This window comes from Corvus cornix, chromosome 19 (genome assembly GCF_000738735.6).
Source record: "Corvus cornix cornix isolate S_Up_H32 chromosome 19, ASM73873v5, whole genome shotgun sequence".
In the NCBI taxonomy this organism is placed as follows: Eukaryota; Metazoa; Chordata; class Aves; order Passeriformes; family Corvidae; genus Corvus; species Corvus cornix.
The window spans coordinates 11,007,993-11,023,691 of NC_046348.1; the positions used below are offsets into that span (position 1 = coordinate 11,007,993).

The 15,699-nt window shown below is 45.7% G+C and overlaps 1 protein-coding gene and 1 long non-coding RNA gene across 5 annotated transcripts in view; one reads left to right on the forward strand and one right to left on the reverse strand.

Moving 5' to 3' along the window:
* LOC104690954 lies at window positions 1-14,718 on the reverse strand. Its single transcript, XR_752078.3, has 7 exons — window positions 14,628-14,718; window positions 8,563-14,502; window positions 7,909-8,151; window positions 7,397-7,464; window positions 6,067-6,725; window positions 4,693-5,418; window positions 1-2,611 (listed from the first exon to the last, which is right to left on the reverse strand). It is a non-coding gene; the product is annotated as an uncharacterized LOC104690954 (long non-coding RNA).
* Window positions 10,358-15,699, forward strand: part of SLC13A5 (solute carrier family 13 member 5) — a 19,876-nt gene continuing 14,534 nt past the window's right edge. Inside the window, exons 1-2 of one of the 4 annotated variants that reach the window (XM_039563006.1) lie at window positions 10,358-10,451; window positions 15,482-15,589. In XM_039563006.1, the coding sequence (XP_039418940.1) occupies window positions 10,446-10,451; window positions 15,482-15,589 (114 nt within the window). In that variant the 5' untranslated portion in view covers window positions 10,358-10,445. The other 3 variants (XM_039563008.1, XM_039563007.1, XM_039563005.1) reach the window with 3 other exon arrangements.

Below are 15,699 nucleotides of genomic sequence, written 5' to 3' on the forward strand. Positions count from 1 at the left end.
AGTTTATCAATTATTGAATAATATTTATCTGAATTATTTAGCAAACCTTTTATTTAAACAGGCATTTGGTAGCAGCGGAACTGGAACACACCATTTCAATCCTCAGCTTTATAATCTAAATAGGTAGGCTTAGCAAAGATAAAAGTCACATTTCACAGGAAAAATCCATTTGCTGGACTCATTTCACCTTCCAAATTTGTTTCCCCTCCGCAGGAACAGCATGAGATGAAATCAAAAAGCACCTTTGGTGCCTGGTGCTGGTGTGGAGCACAACATCCTTCCCAGCACCCCACAATCCCACCACAGCTTCCCCAATAGTGATGGCAGAAGAGGCCAAGGGCCCCTGTGCGCCCACCAGCACCATGGGGAAGGACAGGGCTTCTGCCTGGCCCCAGCCCTGTCCTACCAGAGCAGAGGCTCAGGGGGTGGTCCTCATCATTCAGCTAGAGTGAACCTGCAAACCACAGCTCTCTTCTCACTCAGAGCCAGGGACAGCTCCTACTGTGCCTTTCAGCTCCAAGGCAAACGTTCTGATGGCTACACCTTGGATCCTGCAGCCACTCGATCCTGGTGCTACCACAGGACTCATCCCACTCACACAAAACAGGAGACTCACACCCTGAAGTTGGAAAACTGAGGATAAGCCTGTACAGGATTGTGACCAGTAATTCCGTCTTTCCAGTCAATATTTAAACTCCAGCAGTGGAGTTTCATGAGGGAACTTGTCCCAAAGCTCCCTTTGAAGGCCATATGTGCCTTTCCTTAGTGCTCTGCAGCCAGCACAGGGCTCCTTCAGTGCACAGGCTGTGCTGCACCTGGGCTTTATGAGTGTCATCCTCAGGTGACACTGCAACGTGTGTGTGTGTGTGTGTGTGTGTGTGTGTGTGTGTGTGTTAAGTCTCACCTCACTCAAAGCAATCAAATTGTTTTAATTACTTCAGTGCTCTTTATGCACAGTAATAGAACAGACCTGTTAAAGCTGAATCGTTAAGAATTGAGCTAGATCAATAAATAATTATCTGTGCCATACCACTGTGCTCATAAACAGAACCTTCCAGACGTAGACATGCTGGAAATAAGCAACAGCCACACGGACGTGTGAAAGAAGGAAAACAGATATTCCTTACAAAAACTACTTTTTTTCCTAAGAGTATAATAATGACATTTGTGAAGTGACAGAGCTGTGAACTGATAATTTATTCCTAAAACAATTAGAGGCTTTTGAAAACTTTGCTTTGTCAAGAGCAGCTTAATAATTACCATATCTGGTATTACTTCTGCACTATAATTTTAAAACTGACCAGATATGTATACGGGCACACAAACATGAGCAAAGTGATCGTGACACTCCAGGGAGCAGTGATGACCTGTGTAGGAGTTTTATGTAACAAATTTCCTGCAATAATCTAAAAGTTGTGAGAGAAGGGGTAACAAAAAGTAGGCATCCAGTCACTGCCACCATTAAACTCCATTTTAATGCCCATGACATTTTGGAGAAATGCCTATTTAATTATCTCCTAAAGAGGAGCCCTCCCACCCCCTCATGTCTCAGATCCCTTCCTCCTCTCAGATAACTCTGGGAACTGGAGCTTTAAGAAGAAACACCAAGAACTGCAAGTCTTCAAATAAAAATGGCAAGTCATGTCAGCCCTGCTGCTTGAATGTTTTCCTGTTTTCAGAACTGAGCCCTCTGTGCTCCACCACTGTGCTCACCCCAAGACAGGACGTCACAACCAGGCGCCAGCATCCCAGCTCTCATAAACCACCCCTGCAATGTACCTCTTCAGTCTCTCCAGAGACACAAGTCCTTTTTTTAAGAGGAACCTTGCTCTAGTTTCAGCATGTTTCCAGGACTGAAATTCTTACACAAGATTAAGAAAACAAAAGTAAACAAAAAACAAAATAATTCCTATGCTCCTTTAATAAAACCTACATAAGATAATGCAATTTTTATAGTGCATGAAGATAACAAAGGTTCAGCTCTTGTAGAAATCAATGAACCTCCTATTTCAAAGGCTTCTGGGCAAACAATATTTCCTTGAACTAATACAATACATTGAAGTGAAAATTTTAATTTTACTATAATTGCATCAATAGAGCAGCCACATTCCTCCATACAAAACTCTGAAGATTAAATTTTGAAGCATGGTTCATAAATACAGGAACAGAGAACAAAATAGCTTCTTTTTTGATAATTAAACAGTTAGCAGCTAAATTGCATTGTAATTGATTGGAAAATTGCTTTTTAAATGAGATTTAGTCACTAGGAAATGGCTTTTTTCTTCAATACACCCAATGTGCATTGGGGTCATTTAAAGAGCAAATTGCCTTCCTGGGCTCTCCTGTAGAGACTGAACTTTCTGTAAGAAAAGTCACATAACCCAGCAAAGGAGTCCCAGCCCTGTGAGGCTCAGCCCTGCAGCTCAGCTATGCTGGGCATCCGACAGCCGCAGGGCAGATGCAGGTGGGCACCCAGGCAGGTACAGGTGTGTGCAGGTGGGCACTCCTCACTCCCCCAGGAACTGAACTCGCACCCTGCAAGCTCTGCTGTCTGGCTGATGCTGGGGTGGATCAGGAACAGTGCTCCAGCAGAGGCTCCAGCCTGTGCAGTCTAAATAGACAAAACAGTGTGAGAGAAAGTACTGAAGTATCTTTTTAAAGATGTATTATTTCAGATCTAATATACTACTATGATTAATACAGTGTGTAAAAAGATAAAGTAGCCTTTCTTCAACAGTAGAAAGACCATTAAAATATTTGTTTTCAAGGATATAGGAAACACTGTAAAAGAAATCTTGTCCAGCTACGTGAAGAGCACTGAATAAGCATGTATTAAATGTAAATTATCATTTGACAACCATCAGTTAAAGGAATTTTCCAAATGCTACAGGGAAAAAAGCTTTCGAAGAATCCTGGTTATTGCGAACAACCTATTATGTACAACAACACATGCATTATACAGTTAAGTCAGATTTTTAGTGTTTAGTTTCCAGTATCTCTATTGATGTGACTTGGACTGCAATATAAACAGCAGTGATCGCAATCATTTGTTGCTGCCATAGCAACAGAGAAAATTAAAAGGGCAAACACTGAAGCTGAAGTGGCATCACAGTTGTAGCTTATAATTGCCTGACAGTAAAATGCTGTGTGCAGGGTGGCAGCAGCACTTGCAGGTATCTGTGAAGCAGGTTTGCTTGCAGAGATCAGTGTCATTTAGGTCAGATTCTGAAACCAAGAATGAGCACCAGCTCTCATTTTTCTACAGTTTGTTCTCTCTTTCTTTCTCTCTCTCTCATGTAGGTAGATTTAAAACAAAAAAAAAAGAGTTCAGAGCAATCTTATGGAGATTTACGCTATGTCTCCATTCCCTAGGCTTCTAATTTGGAACTCAGACATAACTATTATTTGCCACTTCTGTTCTGGATTTTAGAATGTGGCAGAGAACAGAATCCCCACTATTTATGCAGTTGCACTATACCAGTTTCCACAGCCCAAGGATAAATTTCCTTCTGCTCTGCTGCCTCTGAAAGGTTTGCCATCACTTGGAGACATTTCTGCCTACCTTAGACCACTCACTCTCCCCCACTGGCTACTTGCACTTTTACTGCATTTCTTTCTGAATTTCAGGGACATGTGTTCATATACCATAGGAGAAGGTGGTCCTGGTCACCTACCTAATAGTTTGTTTACTTTTTGCAGGGTTTTTTCTAAATAATCAAAAAAGTACTTGAGCTCAAGTTTCTGCCGAATTTTATCCCAATGTGACTCAACTCAAGACACCCAGAAAGCCCTTCAGCAGCAAATGAAGAGATGTCAGTCATGAGGTACTACACAAGTTACATAGTTGGGTATGGTTCATAAAATATATGCTGTTTGTTTCAACATGCTGAGGCAGTATGGGGGCCTTGTGTTGGCTCAACAGATGACTTTTACCCTCTGGATTATTGAAAATCCACACCCATAGAAGACAACAGTAAGACAATGAGATCTCACATTGTCTTTTGCAACAGAACCACTGAGAAGCAGCAGTGGGAAAATTCAAAAATAGGTCATTTAGCTTCTCCCCATCAGCTCACTGCAGGGTATATTGTCAGTTTAATTTCCTCATTTAGTTCCTTCTGCTTCCCATAACACTGCTTTCGAATCACAACAGTGTCTGGGAGTAGGATATGCCAGCTGGCTTTGCAATGTTTTGTGTACACACAAAAATCCTGCCTTCAAATGAGATTAACCTTTGAGCAAAATTAATATACACACAGCATAGTGAGGAGCAGCCACCAGCACACAGCACCTAGGAAATGGAGGAATACAAGGTGTCCTTCATTCTGGTGTCTCAGAGATTGGTGTTAAAGTGGTCACTGTGACAAAGGATTGTTTAAAAAAATACTATATGGAGAGGCATGTAGGTAAGGGGTTACTGGGGAAGGAGGGTCATACAGAAATGGATTGCCTCCTGCCACTGTCAACGTATAAAAATATTAAGCCTCAAGGTAAAATACTGAAATCCCAGAGTATTTGAAACCTCAGCAGTGCTTCAGGAGTATGATGCCACATCCTCTGAGTACCTGTCCTGGGAAGGCTGAGCTTCCTTTTCTTGCACAGAAATATATTTTTAATCTGATAATAGTTTTGTGCCTGGTAAAGATCTATTTTTTGTAAGAAACAGACAGTAACTAAACAAATCCTCATTACCAAGCAGAACGACGGCACACTTATTTTCTCGGTTTCTCTAGTATCTTCCAGTCCTATCTCCTGGGGCAAATCCAGGCCGAACTCTACAATCCTCCTGTGCCGTCCAGGGAAGAGCACGTCGGGTCTTTATTGCCATCTAGTGACGGAAACGAGCACATTGGCACACCGAACACATCTGGGAATTCGGAAACCGAGCAGCGCTGCTTCTCTCTCCCCCCGAGAGAGGGTGAGGTACCTCGTGGTACCCTGCTCCCCGCATCCCTTACGGACCTCGGACCTCAGGTTTGCAGATGTGTGGGAACTGCAGCTTTCACACAGTGACGTGGCTCTGCAAGTGAACAGGCCCTTCACCTTCCCACCAGGACCCGGCAGTTTAGACAGAGGCCATTCACAAAATCGAAGAGTCGCGGTTTGTCCCCCGAGGACTCACCGAGCTTGGGAGCAGATTCGCCGCGCTGGGCAGCACATTCAGCACCAGAGTGACATTTGCGGTGGCCGTAACAGCCATCTCCTCACGCTGGGAGGCCGGAGACAGATTGCTTGCAGGTATTCTGAAGATCCATCAGAGAGGTATTTTGTTTTGGAGACTCTCTTGGTATTGAGACAGACTCCCGGCAGCTGGTACGCCTGAGCATGCCGGGGAGGCTGCAGAGTGCTCCAGGCCATGGACACTTGGCTCGCTGCTCTCTTTATCCAGACGCTGTTGTCTTTGACCCAGCTGGGATCCTGACGTTATTAATAATTAATTAATTATTTACCGACCGGTCCCGCGCCCGGGCTGGCCAGGCTGCTCCCGGCTCTCCCCGAGCCCGAGCCCGAGCCCGAGCCCGAGCCCGAGCCCCGGCCCTGCGCGGGTGAGCCGGTGCTGGTCTCACCGTCAGCCACACGGTGCCCCCATTAGCCACACGGTGCCCCATCAGCCACACGGTGCCACGGTGCCCGTGCCACCGCCAGCCACACGGTGCCACCGCCAGCCACACGGTGCCCCCATTAGCCACACGGTGCCCCCATTAGCCACACGGTGCCCGTGCCACCACCAGCCACACGGTGCCACCGTCAGCCACACGGTGCCACCATCAGCCACACGGTGCCGCCGCAGTACCGAGCACCGAACACCCTGCGAGCCTTCGCGGAGGAAATACTTCTTCAATAGTCCAGGCCTTCCCACCCCTCCAGAGGGAAAGGCTGGAAGGCTAAAGCCGGCCCTGTGATCTGAGGGAGTTTTGTGGCTCTTTCCAGATACAGTAACTTTGGTCCCGGTGTTGCAGTACGGGGTGTGACCCCGTTTGCTCTCACAATAACCTGTGACAGAGCACAAAGACAGTCTGCAGTGGTCTTGGGGTAACAGGGCTGGTGTGTGCACCATCCCCTTACCTGCCTGTTCCTGCCCATTTGCTGTCCCGTGAGCATCCATTTTCCTGCCATTGGACTCTATCAGTTTCCACTTGTATTTCAGGAGACGAATGCCCTCAGTTATCCCAGGATCCGTCTGTCATCTCCTGAGATGAAGATGTTTGTGCTGGTCCTGGGTTCAGTGGCTCACTGAAGTGATGGAGAGCAGGATTTAATGTTTTCTACTTTCACTGGGCCATGACCTGATAAACACAAAGTTCTCAACTATCAGTGAGTACAAGAGGAATTGGTGGCACTCAACATGACAAGCTATTCTGAATTCCTTATTTCCTTCTCTTCCCCAGAACAAGTATTTTAAAATAAACTGCTCTCCCTGCTGAAGCGGGTGGGAAAATTACATTCCTAAAGCAAGCTTACACAGAAATATTTGAAATTATGACAGCTGTTGAGCCCCCATCACTTTTACAGTTTTCTGGTGAAACCTTTAAATGCTTCTCTTGATAAGGAATAAAAAATCCAAGTCAGTCTTTGTTCTTAATCTAGAGTAGCAAGTTTACACTTTTATTTGCTGATAAAGCTATCATACTTTCAGTGCCTTTTCCTAAAGATGAGCTGAAGCTTCAATCTGGAGACGTGCCTCTATTTCCAGACTTAGTCACGAATGCTGTAGGAACAGTCTTCTGAAAACAAAGACCAGTTATGAGTGGTTTTAAAGTTTCAGGTTTACAGCCTTCCTATGTCATCACTCAGTTGAACAATATATAAAAACTCGCAATGCAGTTCAAATAATCCATGTTATTACCATGTATTCACTTTCATTTCAAGACCAGAGTCCTGTAATTCAAAACTAGACATACCCCCTATTTCTCACTTTGGTGCTTTTTCTCTTTAATTCACCCAGAAAGAAAAGCTTTACAGGGAGAAGTAATACATCATTTACTGAACAAAGTGGAAAAAGGACAGATTGAGAACAACAGCTTTCAGTTTCACTTAATTAAACTGGACCAAGAGGAAATGATTCTGCCAGGATCTGAAAACCAGAGGAGGATATTCTGGTCTCTGCTTCAGTAGGGAAAGTACTGCACTGTTCAGAGTAGATTGATTTGTGAGGCACAAGACATATTAGTCTGAGTCAGGAGAGTGAAAACAGACTGGCTCTGCAGCAATGCTTCTTTAGTGCAATCTCATGGGAACACCCTGTGCGTTGGAATCTAAAGAGCTTTGTGATACTCTGAGTATTAGCTTTACAAGATGCACTTCCTCTGCAAAATATCCCATTGTTCCAGTTAACTCAGTCTAGAATCATCCTGAATGAGGAAATCTATTCTAAATTTCTGAAATTCTGCAGTACCTTTTTCCCTGTGGCTTGATTTTTTTCATCCTAGCATTTTGCAAAGTTGTCCAATGCAGACATTTGATCTAGAAAAATAAGTAACAGTCATGTCAGAGGAGAATTTAACATTATATTCAACAAGCCATCATATTCAGTAGGGAGGCAACTGGATATAATCTTACTATTTGCTTAGCAGGAACAACATGAGCCTTCAGCAAATAAGTACAGTTGCTGAAGACTTTCCAGGATTTGAGCTTAAAATTAATTACTTCAGTCATGGTTATTACTTTCCTAAAACTGAAGCAGACTATAAGCAATGGATCTTGTTTGTGTGGATGTGAGCATAAATAGTCTATGGGATTAACAAATTCCACACTTTACAGACAAGAGTGTACCTGTGGCCAACAGTTCAAGAAGCTTTGGAATACAGAGATGGGCACTGGGATCCTGGGCACTGGGGACATCAGCAGTGATTGTGTAAGTATGGCCCTTTGCAGGTAGGAAGCCAAGTCCAGCGTGTCACTTCTCACCTCATGTTTCTGAAGGGTTGGAAGTGGCAGCAGAATGTTGCAAGAGTCACAGGTCACCAGCATATCAAAAAAAATTAGTGTCTTTAAGAGCTTGAGGTGGAGTGTAGTCTCTTCTGGGAGAGGGAAAGCTAATCATCTTTCTTTTGTATAGTTTGTCCAATGGCCTTGCTACTATTCAAGACACATCAAGTTCTGCAATCCTCATGGCCCCTTTCAGCCATCTATGAGAGATGGCCAATTACCCTGAACAAAGAAATGAATGTTTTATCACTTAGTTGCAAACATAGCAACAGAAAGAACCATCAGTCATGGGGGGAAATTGAGGCAGCTGCTGGGTTTGGCATGGTCCATGCACTGACTCCTCTCTCTGCCAGATACTGCAAAATTGCCCACAGTGGTATTCTGAAAAGAGAGAACATGCAGCAGGGGAGAAGGATGTGAAAGAAACCTCTGCACAGCAAAGTAGCAAGAGAGCAGCAACTTGGAAATTTGAGATGCATACAAAGTATTTTTCTTTCCTACTCAATGGCTAGTGTACTCCTGATGTGTGGTTCTTCCTCTGCTCCCTCTCTTACAGGAGACCCGGATAACACTAAGGAAAATCCTAGGAACTCTTGAAATCCCCCTCACTTCGTAGGAGTGAAGATCTCTTACCAATTTTTGCAGGACTTGCTCTCTCCTGACATTTTTCTTTTTATTCTGCTAGATATCCTTTCTTCTAAGAGCAGAGAGGGAAAAAACCCAAAAACTGAAAGGCTGTGTTGCAGTAACTCCACCCCAAACAGCTGTTAGCCAAAAAATTCTTTAAAGGAGAAACAGCAGCATTGCCAGAGAAGTATTGGGGTTTGGTTTTCAGTGTGAGTTCCACACACAGATTAGTTCGCTAGTCCTTAGAGAAACTCTGGGGCCTCAGTTTGCTTCTTTCCCATGTAAGTTTGATTTACATTAGCTGGTTCAGTAGATGGCAGGGTTCCTCCACCCCGCTGGTGCTGGTCTGGCTGGCCTCTGCCCCCAGCATCCAGGCATGCTCTGGCCCAGAGTTGAGGGAGCCTGTGGCACCCTGAGGAGGGAGGCACGACATGAGGTCCCTCCCAGGCTGCAGGGCCTCAGGGCTGGCTTGTGGTGAGTAGGAGGGCAGGGGCATGCTGCTATCCGCTTCGCCTCTTGAGGGCTGGTCATGGTAGTATTTGGCCCCACAAACCCATCTTGGCCTCCCTGGGGCAATGCTGTTTCCCTTGGAAAAAAGCAGCCAGCTCACGGGAGGTGTTTTCCCTCCATCACCACAGGGGAGAAAACCCATCATTGGTCCCCAGCCTCTCCTCCCCAAGTGCACAGCATGGGCTGCTCAGCCATGCCCCAGCAGATGCCCAGGCCTCACTGATTCCCCAGTTTCCCTTGGACCCAGGGTATCCAAATATGTGCCAGGTGAAATCTCTAACCTGCATTAGCCAGCACTGCCTTTCCTCTCTGGGGACACCTTGCTGTGGTTGGGATGGACCAACAGCACGAAGGCCCCAGGAACAGCACGTCCTGTCTCTTGCTGGACCTCAGCAATACATTTTTACATAGGAAACTTCAGAAGAAATATAAGTTAAAGAGAAAAATGAACAGAACTTCATGTTTTCAATGCCTTTTGGAAGGAAGGTCAAGCATTTGTGTACCTGCTGCTACAACTGATCCCTTATAGCTATATGATGTAAGCAGTGTCTTTGATGTGACAGACCCTACCCAGTGTGGAACAATGGGATACAGGAGATACAGAAAATACTAATTGACCTTCTTCGTCTGTCAGGTAGGGGCACTAATATTAATTCTTCCACCTTGCAGGAGTATCAGAAATAATTATTCACTAGACTTTGCACAATGTATCATAATGCCATAGACAACAGCTGCCACAGATGTTTCTCAGAAATTGGTGTGGTTCATTTCCCATCTAAACAAGCCCCTTCTGTCCCCCATTTTTCTCTGGGAAAAATGAAGGAAGAAGAAAAAGGAAGCGCAATAAGCCATTATTTAAATCTGGGAATAATGAATGTTTATCTGGATTTTGTAACACAAATTATGTAATGAAGCAGAGAAAAGGCTTTTGAACAAATATGTTAATGAGATGGCAGCTAAGGGAGAGGTTACAGAGCTGCCAATTCTGAATCAAATTTTTAACATGATTTTCTTTTGGATCTTTTTTCTTTTGTAGTTGTTAGCCTGCACAGCATTTGAATGGGCTTTAGGGCACTAACTATATGGGAAACACCAGTTCTAGGTCTAGAAAGACTGATCAGCAACATACACTGCCTGAGAAAACCCCACTGACTCAAAATTCATAATGAGGGCTTTTATGTAGAAAGTTGTTGGGCACAGGGATTGTGCCGAAAGGACTGTTCGTTCAGAGTCTCAAGAGCTTTTCTTGGAAAAATATCAGATACTCCACTGGGAACTTAGTTGAAAGCTACTCCTGAAGCAGCACAGTGGACTGGCAGTAGCTGGGAAGTACCGATTGGAGGGAAAATGGAGAGCAATGAAAGAGTGGTTTTCTCTGAATGCTGGTAATAACTCTTTCTATTTAAATTCAGTGTAAACCTTCCAGTGCATAAAATTACCATACAAGACCTCTTCTAGGCATCTTTTTAAGGCAAGAATCACGTAGAGGTAAGTTCTGAGCTGGTTATTTTTTAAATGTGATTTTCAAACGCCTAAGTAGAAAACATTCTTTTTCTGCTAAGTCCTAGAATGACTCAGGGTCAGTTGTTTTAATTTTTGTTTCTCAGTGTCAAATATGATACATCTTACAATCCTGGTTTAATTTTATTTTGTTAAAACTTTTGTACCTCTGGCTGTTGCATGGAGCCTGCAACATGAAAGAACTTTAAAAAGAATGTGAGGAGTTTTTGTCTCGAGAGAGAGTAGCAGTTATCTAGGTCAAATGGACTGCTTTAGAACAAGCAAACTGTACTTGTGCGCTTGGGCAGCATTTGAATTAGAAGCAGAAAATATGTCTATCTGTAATTAAATGAACCAGCTGCTGCCTGTAAAGTCACCTTTTTACAGACCATTCCTATCCACCAATAACTGGAGTAAGTGGGAGGATTGCCTTGTAGAGAGTGCAATTTATCAGAAAAGCAGCTTCTCGGGAATGAACTAAACTATAACAAAATCTTTATTTTTCAATTTTTCCACCTGGACTGACCCTGGAATTCCTACTTTCTAAGTGGGATTGATTTCCAGTCCCTTTCTCTACCAGACAATATAGGTCAGCCTTTCTTAACTGGTCTTCAGCAGTGTCCCACTTCTGACTGCAACTCTTGGCCATGGTTCACATCATTGCCTCTGGTATCTGAAGTATAAAAGAAAAGATTGCAAGACTCTGCATGTGGTTTGACAATGCTGTCAAGCTCATCTTGGCATTTGCTGTCTTGAAAGATGCGGCTGTTCCTGTCACAGCTGTTCCTTGCCCAGCCAGAACTGGCCCAGGCTCTTGAGCTGGCTCTGGTGCTCACTGAACACTTCATTGAACCTATTCAGCTCACTAACAGCAGAAAAATGCTCTGCTTTCTTTGTCAAGTTAAATCAAATGAGCCCCAGAGCCACCAGCTGAGAAAATGTCGCAAAGGCCAGGGAAGGTTAGTGGCGGTGAGCCACAAGATGGGCTTGGCTCTGTTACTCAAACCCTTGATTCCTGACATGCTTCAAAATACCTGTGTTTATTAGGGCAGCAGAACAGCAAATGGGAGAAGTGGTGTCTTGCAGCCAGAAGGGTTTTCAGGTACAAGAGACCTGATTCAGCTCCTGGTTCCACCTCATGTCGCCACCCGTGCCTAAGCCTCTTTGTAATACAAAAATTTGAATTCCTTTGAAAACTGATTTGAAACTTACTACCAAGAAGAACAAGAACAGCACATTATTCAAATTTGGCCCAAAGGATGCTACAATCTTCTGCTTCTAAATGATGTCTGCAATCAAAAGTTAATTTTACCCACTGCCTTTAAAGCAGTATTTAAAACCATTGCTCTCTACTATGTTCAGAGCCGTACTGACTGGAGGAAAGGATTCCTTTTTCTTGAAGGTTTGCAATTAGTGCTCAATTAGCATGAGCCAAATTTCAGGCTGTGGGAGGTTTTTGTTTGAATGCTCTTTGGACCACCTAAAATTCCTCCTGAATGTTTTGGAAGTGCTTAGGCTCTCTGCAGCTCCCTCTACCCAGCTGTCAAACCAGTTCTGTAAAGCAAGCAGCCAAAACTTTGTCTGTCCTCTCCTTGGCACAGTGAAGAGGAAGCTCATCGTCAAATGCTACGAAAGAGCTGCCACTCCTGTAGCACCCTCACGTCCAGACAGTGCCAAATGCACCTTTGTCGGAAGCGTAAGGGCGATGGAGAACAGCTGCAATATTTGCCAAATGGAACATGTTCCTCTGTGTTTCTCTGTGCTGATCGCTTAGAGCTGTGCTGAGTCTCAGCCTGTACTGTAAATTCCTCTTTTCCCCACCTTGATTATGCATTGCACAACTTTCCCACCTGTTTATCTGAATGTAGGCATCTTCTCTCGTCCTCTCTCAGTATTCTTTTTTTTGCCAATGTTGTTGCAGCTTGCCATAATACACGATGACGTACTTCTAACATCTGTATTCAGTCAACTTCTCACCCTCCTGGTCCTTACAATAGAACATGAATTGACACATGCAAACCTTCTGTGGTTTATAAAGTAGTGATGAAGTGTGCAGTGGCAGGATGGCTTGAACAAGGTAACAAGGTCAGAATTTACCTTTCAAGTTGACAGGTTCAGTTCAGTACAGGACTTTGGCTTTGCTGCTCTCCCTCAGCCAGCTGCTTTGCTTGATTTTCGCTGAATTCCTAGCAGACTTCCACAGGAACTGTAGTTGGCACTAATTTGATTTCTTCTCAGCAGTCAGCCCTGACATTGTTCATGAACAAATATTCCACATGCACTCCAACAAACCTGCTCTCCTCCTGAAGTAAACCTCTAAAAAAGGAGCCTACTTTAGCAAAAGAAGTAAAGAAGTAAAAGTTGCACATTTCCATGGTCCCGCTTCAGATTTCTCCCCACTGCTGCTTTAATCAAAGTCCTGGGAATGCCTTAAATTTAAAGTTTCTAAAGGCAGCTTATCAGTGCTGGTCTTGATTCATGAAAAGATTACAGTGTCCTAGTGTAGGACCAGTGTCTCAGATAAAAAGATGCTCAAATAAAGGAAATCTAGGCATGCTTCTTTCAAATCTGCACTCAATGTTTTTCCTAGATATCTCTCACTTTTCAACCAAGCAGCTCTGCCAGAAGCAGTATGAAGTGGGTATTTATCTCTAAGGGTCAGGAACTTACTGGTCTTGACTGACACCTCCCTGTTTCCCTCCTTTTCTCCTTCCTTTTTGCTCTGTAATCTCTTGGGAGGCCTGCACCATCTTCTCATCCCTGTCCAAAGTCAGCTGATCCTAAGAAACCTAGGGAACATTGTGTTTCTCGCATGCCTCTCCCTCTCCTCCCAAGGTACACCCTTTGCTGGTCCAATGCTACATAAGCAGCAGCAGACAGTATCCACTACCTTTCAATCTGGTTCTCTATTATTCAGGTGCTGGTTCTTTTCTATGAGTCTTTCTTTCTCTGTTTTGTTCCATACTGTTGAATGGACTTTGCATGGCACACTGAAGGCAAGTTTGCAATAATTCCACACAATAAAGGAATACTGATTCCCTTTTCTATATTGACAAAAAAAGGACGGAGGCATGAATTAGCTAATTGAATTGCCCATGGAGTCCTGTGTCTCACCCCCAGGCACAGCAAGCAAGTCTCCTTTCACAAGATTAGTCCATCCAAAGGTATCAACACATTTGTTGTCTTCCTCTTTATTTTCTTTTTTCTTCACTGCATCTTATTGAAACAAGAAAACAACAAATCATATTTGCACTGGTCTATCAGAGTTAACCTTAGAACAACTCCATTAGAGTTAACTGTTTGCATTTTCTTATTTAAGTGCTTGTAGTCCTTTTTCTTTTTTGACTAGGAACCATTTTTTCGTTGGAGATAGGCCACAGGAATGCAAGTTTTGGCCGATTCCCCACTTTCTTCTAGACTTTGCACTGGTGTGAAGTTTCCTCTGTGTTGGTAAGTTACCCAGAGGGACTGCTCCGAAAGGTTTGAAGATTTGGAATCTGTCCAGATCCGGTTGGCTACTGTTTTTCTTAGTGGGCATTCACTGCTTTTATAAATGAAAAGTAACATTGGAGTGTCTTGTTTTGAACTTCTGTCACTCAAGTTCCTCTGGTCAGCAGAGGATAAAGAGTGCAAGCTGTAGTCAGAGCTCCCTCATTACTTGCTGTGGAATCTGAAATTCTTTATTTCTGTGAGTAACTGCTTGGTAAGACTGTATTAAGAGACTGCAGGATCAAATTGTTGAGATATGATTTCTGCTGACTTCATTTCAGGTGGCTGTTGCCATCCCAGAAGCAAAACCTAAAATATCAACAATTTGTTTGTCCCCTGTCTAGTTTCCGGTCCCTCTGGTTGTTCCTTTCTGCCCTCTCAGTAGTGCTGGCCACTGTCAGTAGGATCATCCTTTTGGATTCCAAGGCTGCGCTGTAGATGAAGCCACTGAATTCAACAACATTAAAAATAACCTTTCAAGTTAACCTTCCTGGGTTATTTTTAACCCAGATCCAGAGGCACAATGCCTCTCAAAATAATAGCAAAACACAGCCATGCATGCCTGCACAGACCTCTGTTTTGGGGAGACCCCCACTGTGGTTTTCACTCTCCATTTCCCTGAAGGAGCCCAGTCCTTCCCCACCACTCTGTGAATGAGCGAGGGACGATCCTCCCTTGGCGTCACCAGCACCTCCCGAAAGTCCAGCTCCCGAAAGGGGCCGTGTCAGCACCTCGGTCCCTGCACGCGATGCGCTCTGTGAGAATCTCTGATTGCTGGCACCTTTCTGTGGGCTCTGCGAGCAGGGAGAACGTTCTCAAAACATTCTCCCGACTGGTGTGATAGCTGATACACGGCCATTGAGCAAACTTCCCTGGCATGGAGGGGCTGCAGAAGCCCCGCACGAAGGTGGCCGCAAGGGAGGGAGTGCGGGACCGGCCCCTCGCCGCGTCCCGGCGCCCCGGGCAGGGAGGGCGGCTCGGAGCGGGGGCCCGGGGCGCTCGGGGAGGCTCGTTCGCTGCCGGCCCTCACCCGCACCGCCGCCCGGGGCGGCCCCGGCGGGGCGGGCAGGACGTGTGGCCCCCCGTCCCTCCCGTCCCCCCGCCGTGTCCCTCCCGTCCCCCCGCCGTGTCCCTCCCGTCCCCCCTCCCGTCCCTCCGCCGTGTCCCTCCCGTCCCCCCTCCCGTCCCTCCGCCGTGTCCCTCCCGTCCCCTCCCGTCCCTCCCGCCGTGTCCCTCCCGTCCCCCCTCCCGTCCCTCCGCCGTGTCCCTCCCGTCCCCCCCTCCCGTCCCTCCGCCGTGTCCCTCCCGTCCCCTCCCGTCCCCTCCCGTCCCTCCGCCGTGTCCCTCCCGTCCCCTCCCGCCCCGTGCTTAAAGCGGCGGCGGTTCGCGCTGCTCCCACTCGCGCCCTGACCGTGTCACCCCACAGAACATGGCCCCGACGTGCCTGCGGCCCCTGCTGAGGTACCGCTCCTTCGCCATCCTCTTCCTCACGCCGCTGCTGCTGCTGCCGCTGCCGCTCGCTGTGCCCACGCGGGTAAGTGCCTGCGGGGCCCCTGCGGGAACAGAGCCCGGCTCCTGCCCTGCTGCCCCCAGGTGATCCCCCCTCCACCCGTCTCCGGCCCTGCTCCCTGTGGCTCCCATGGA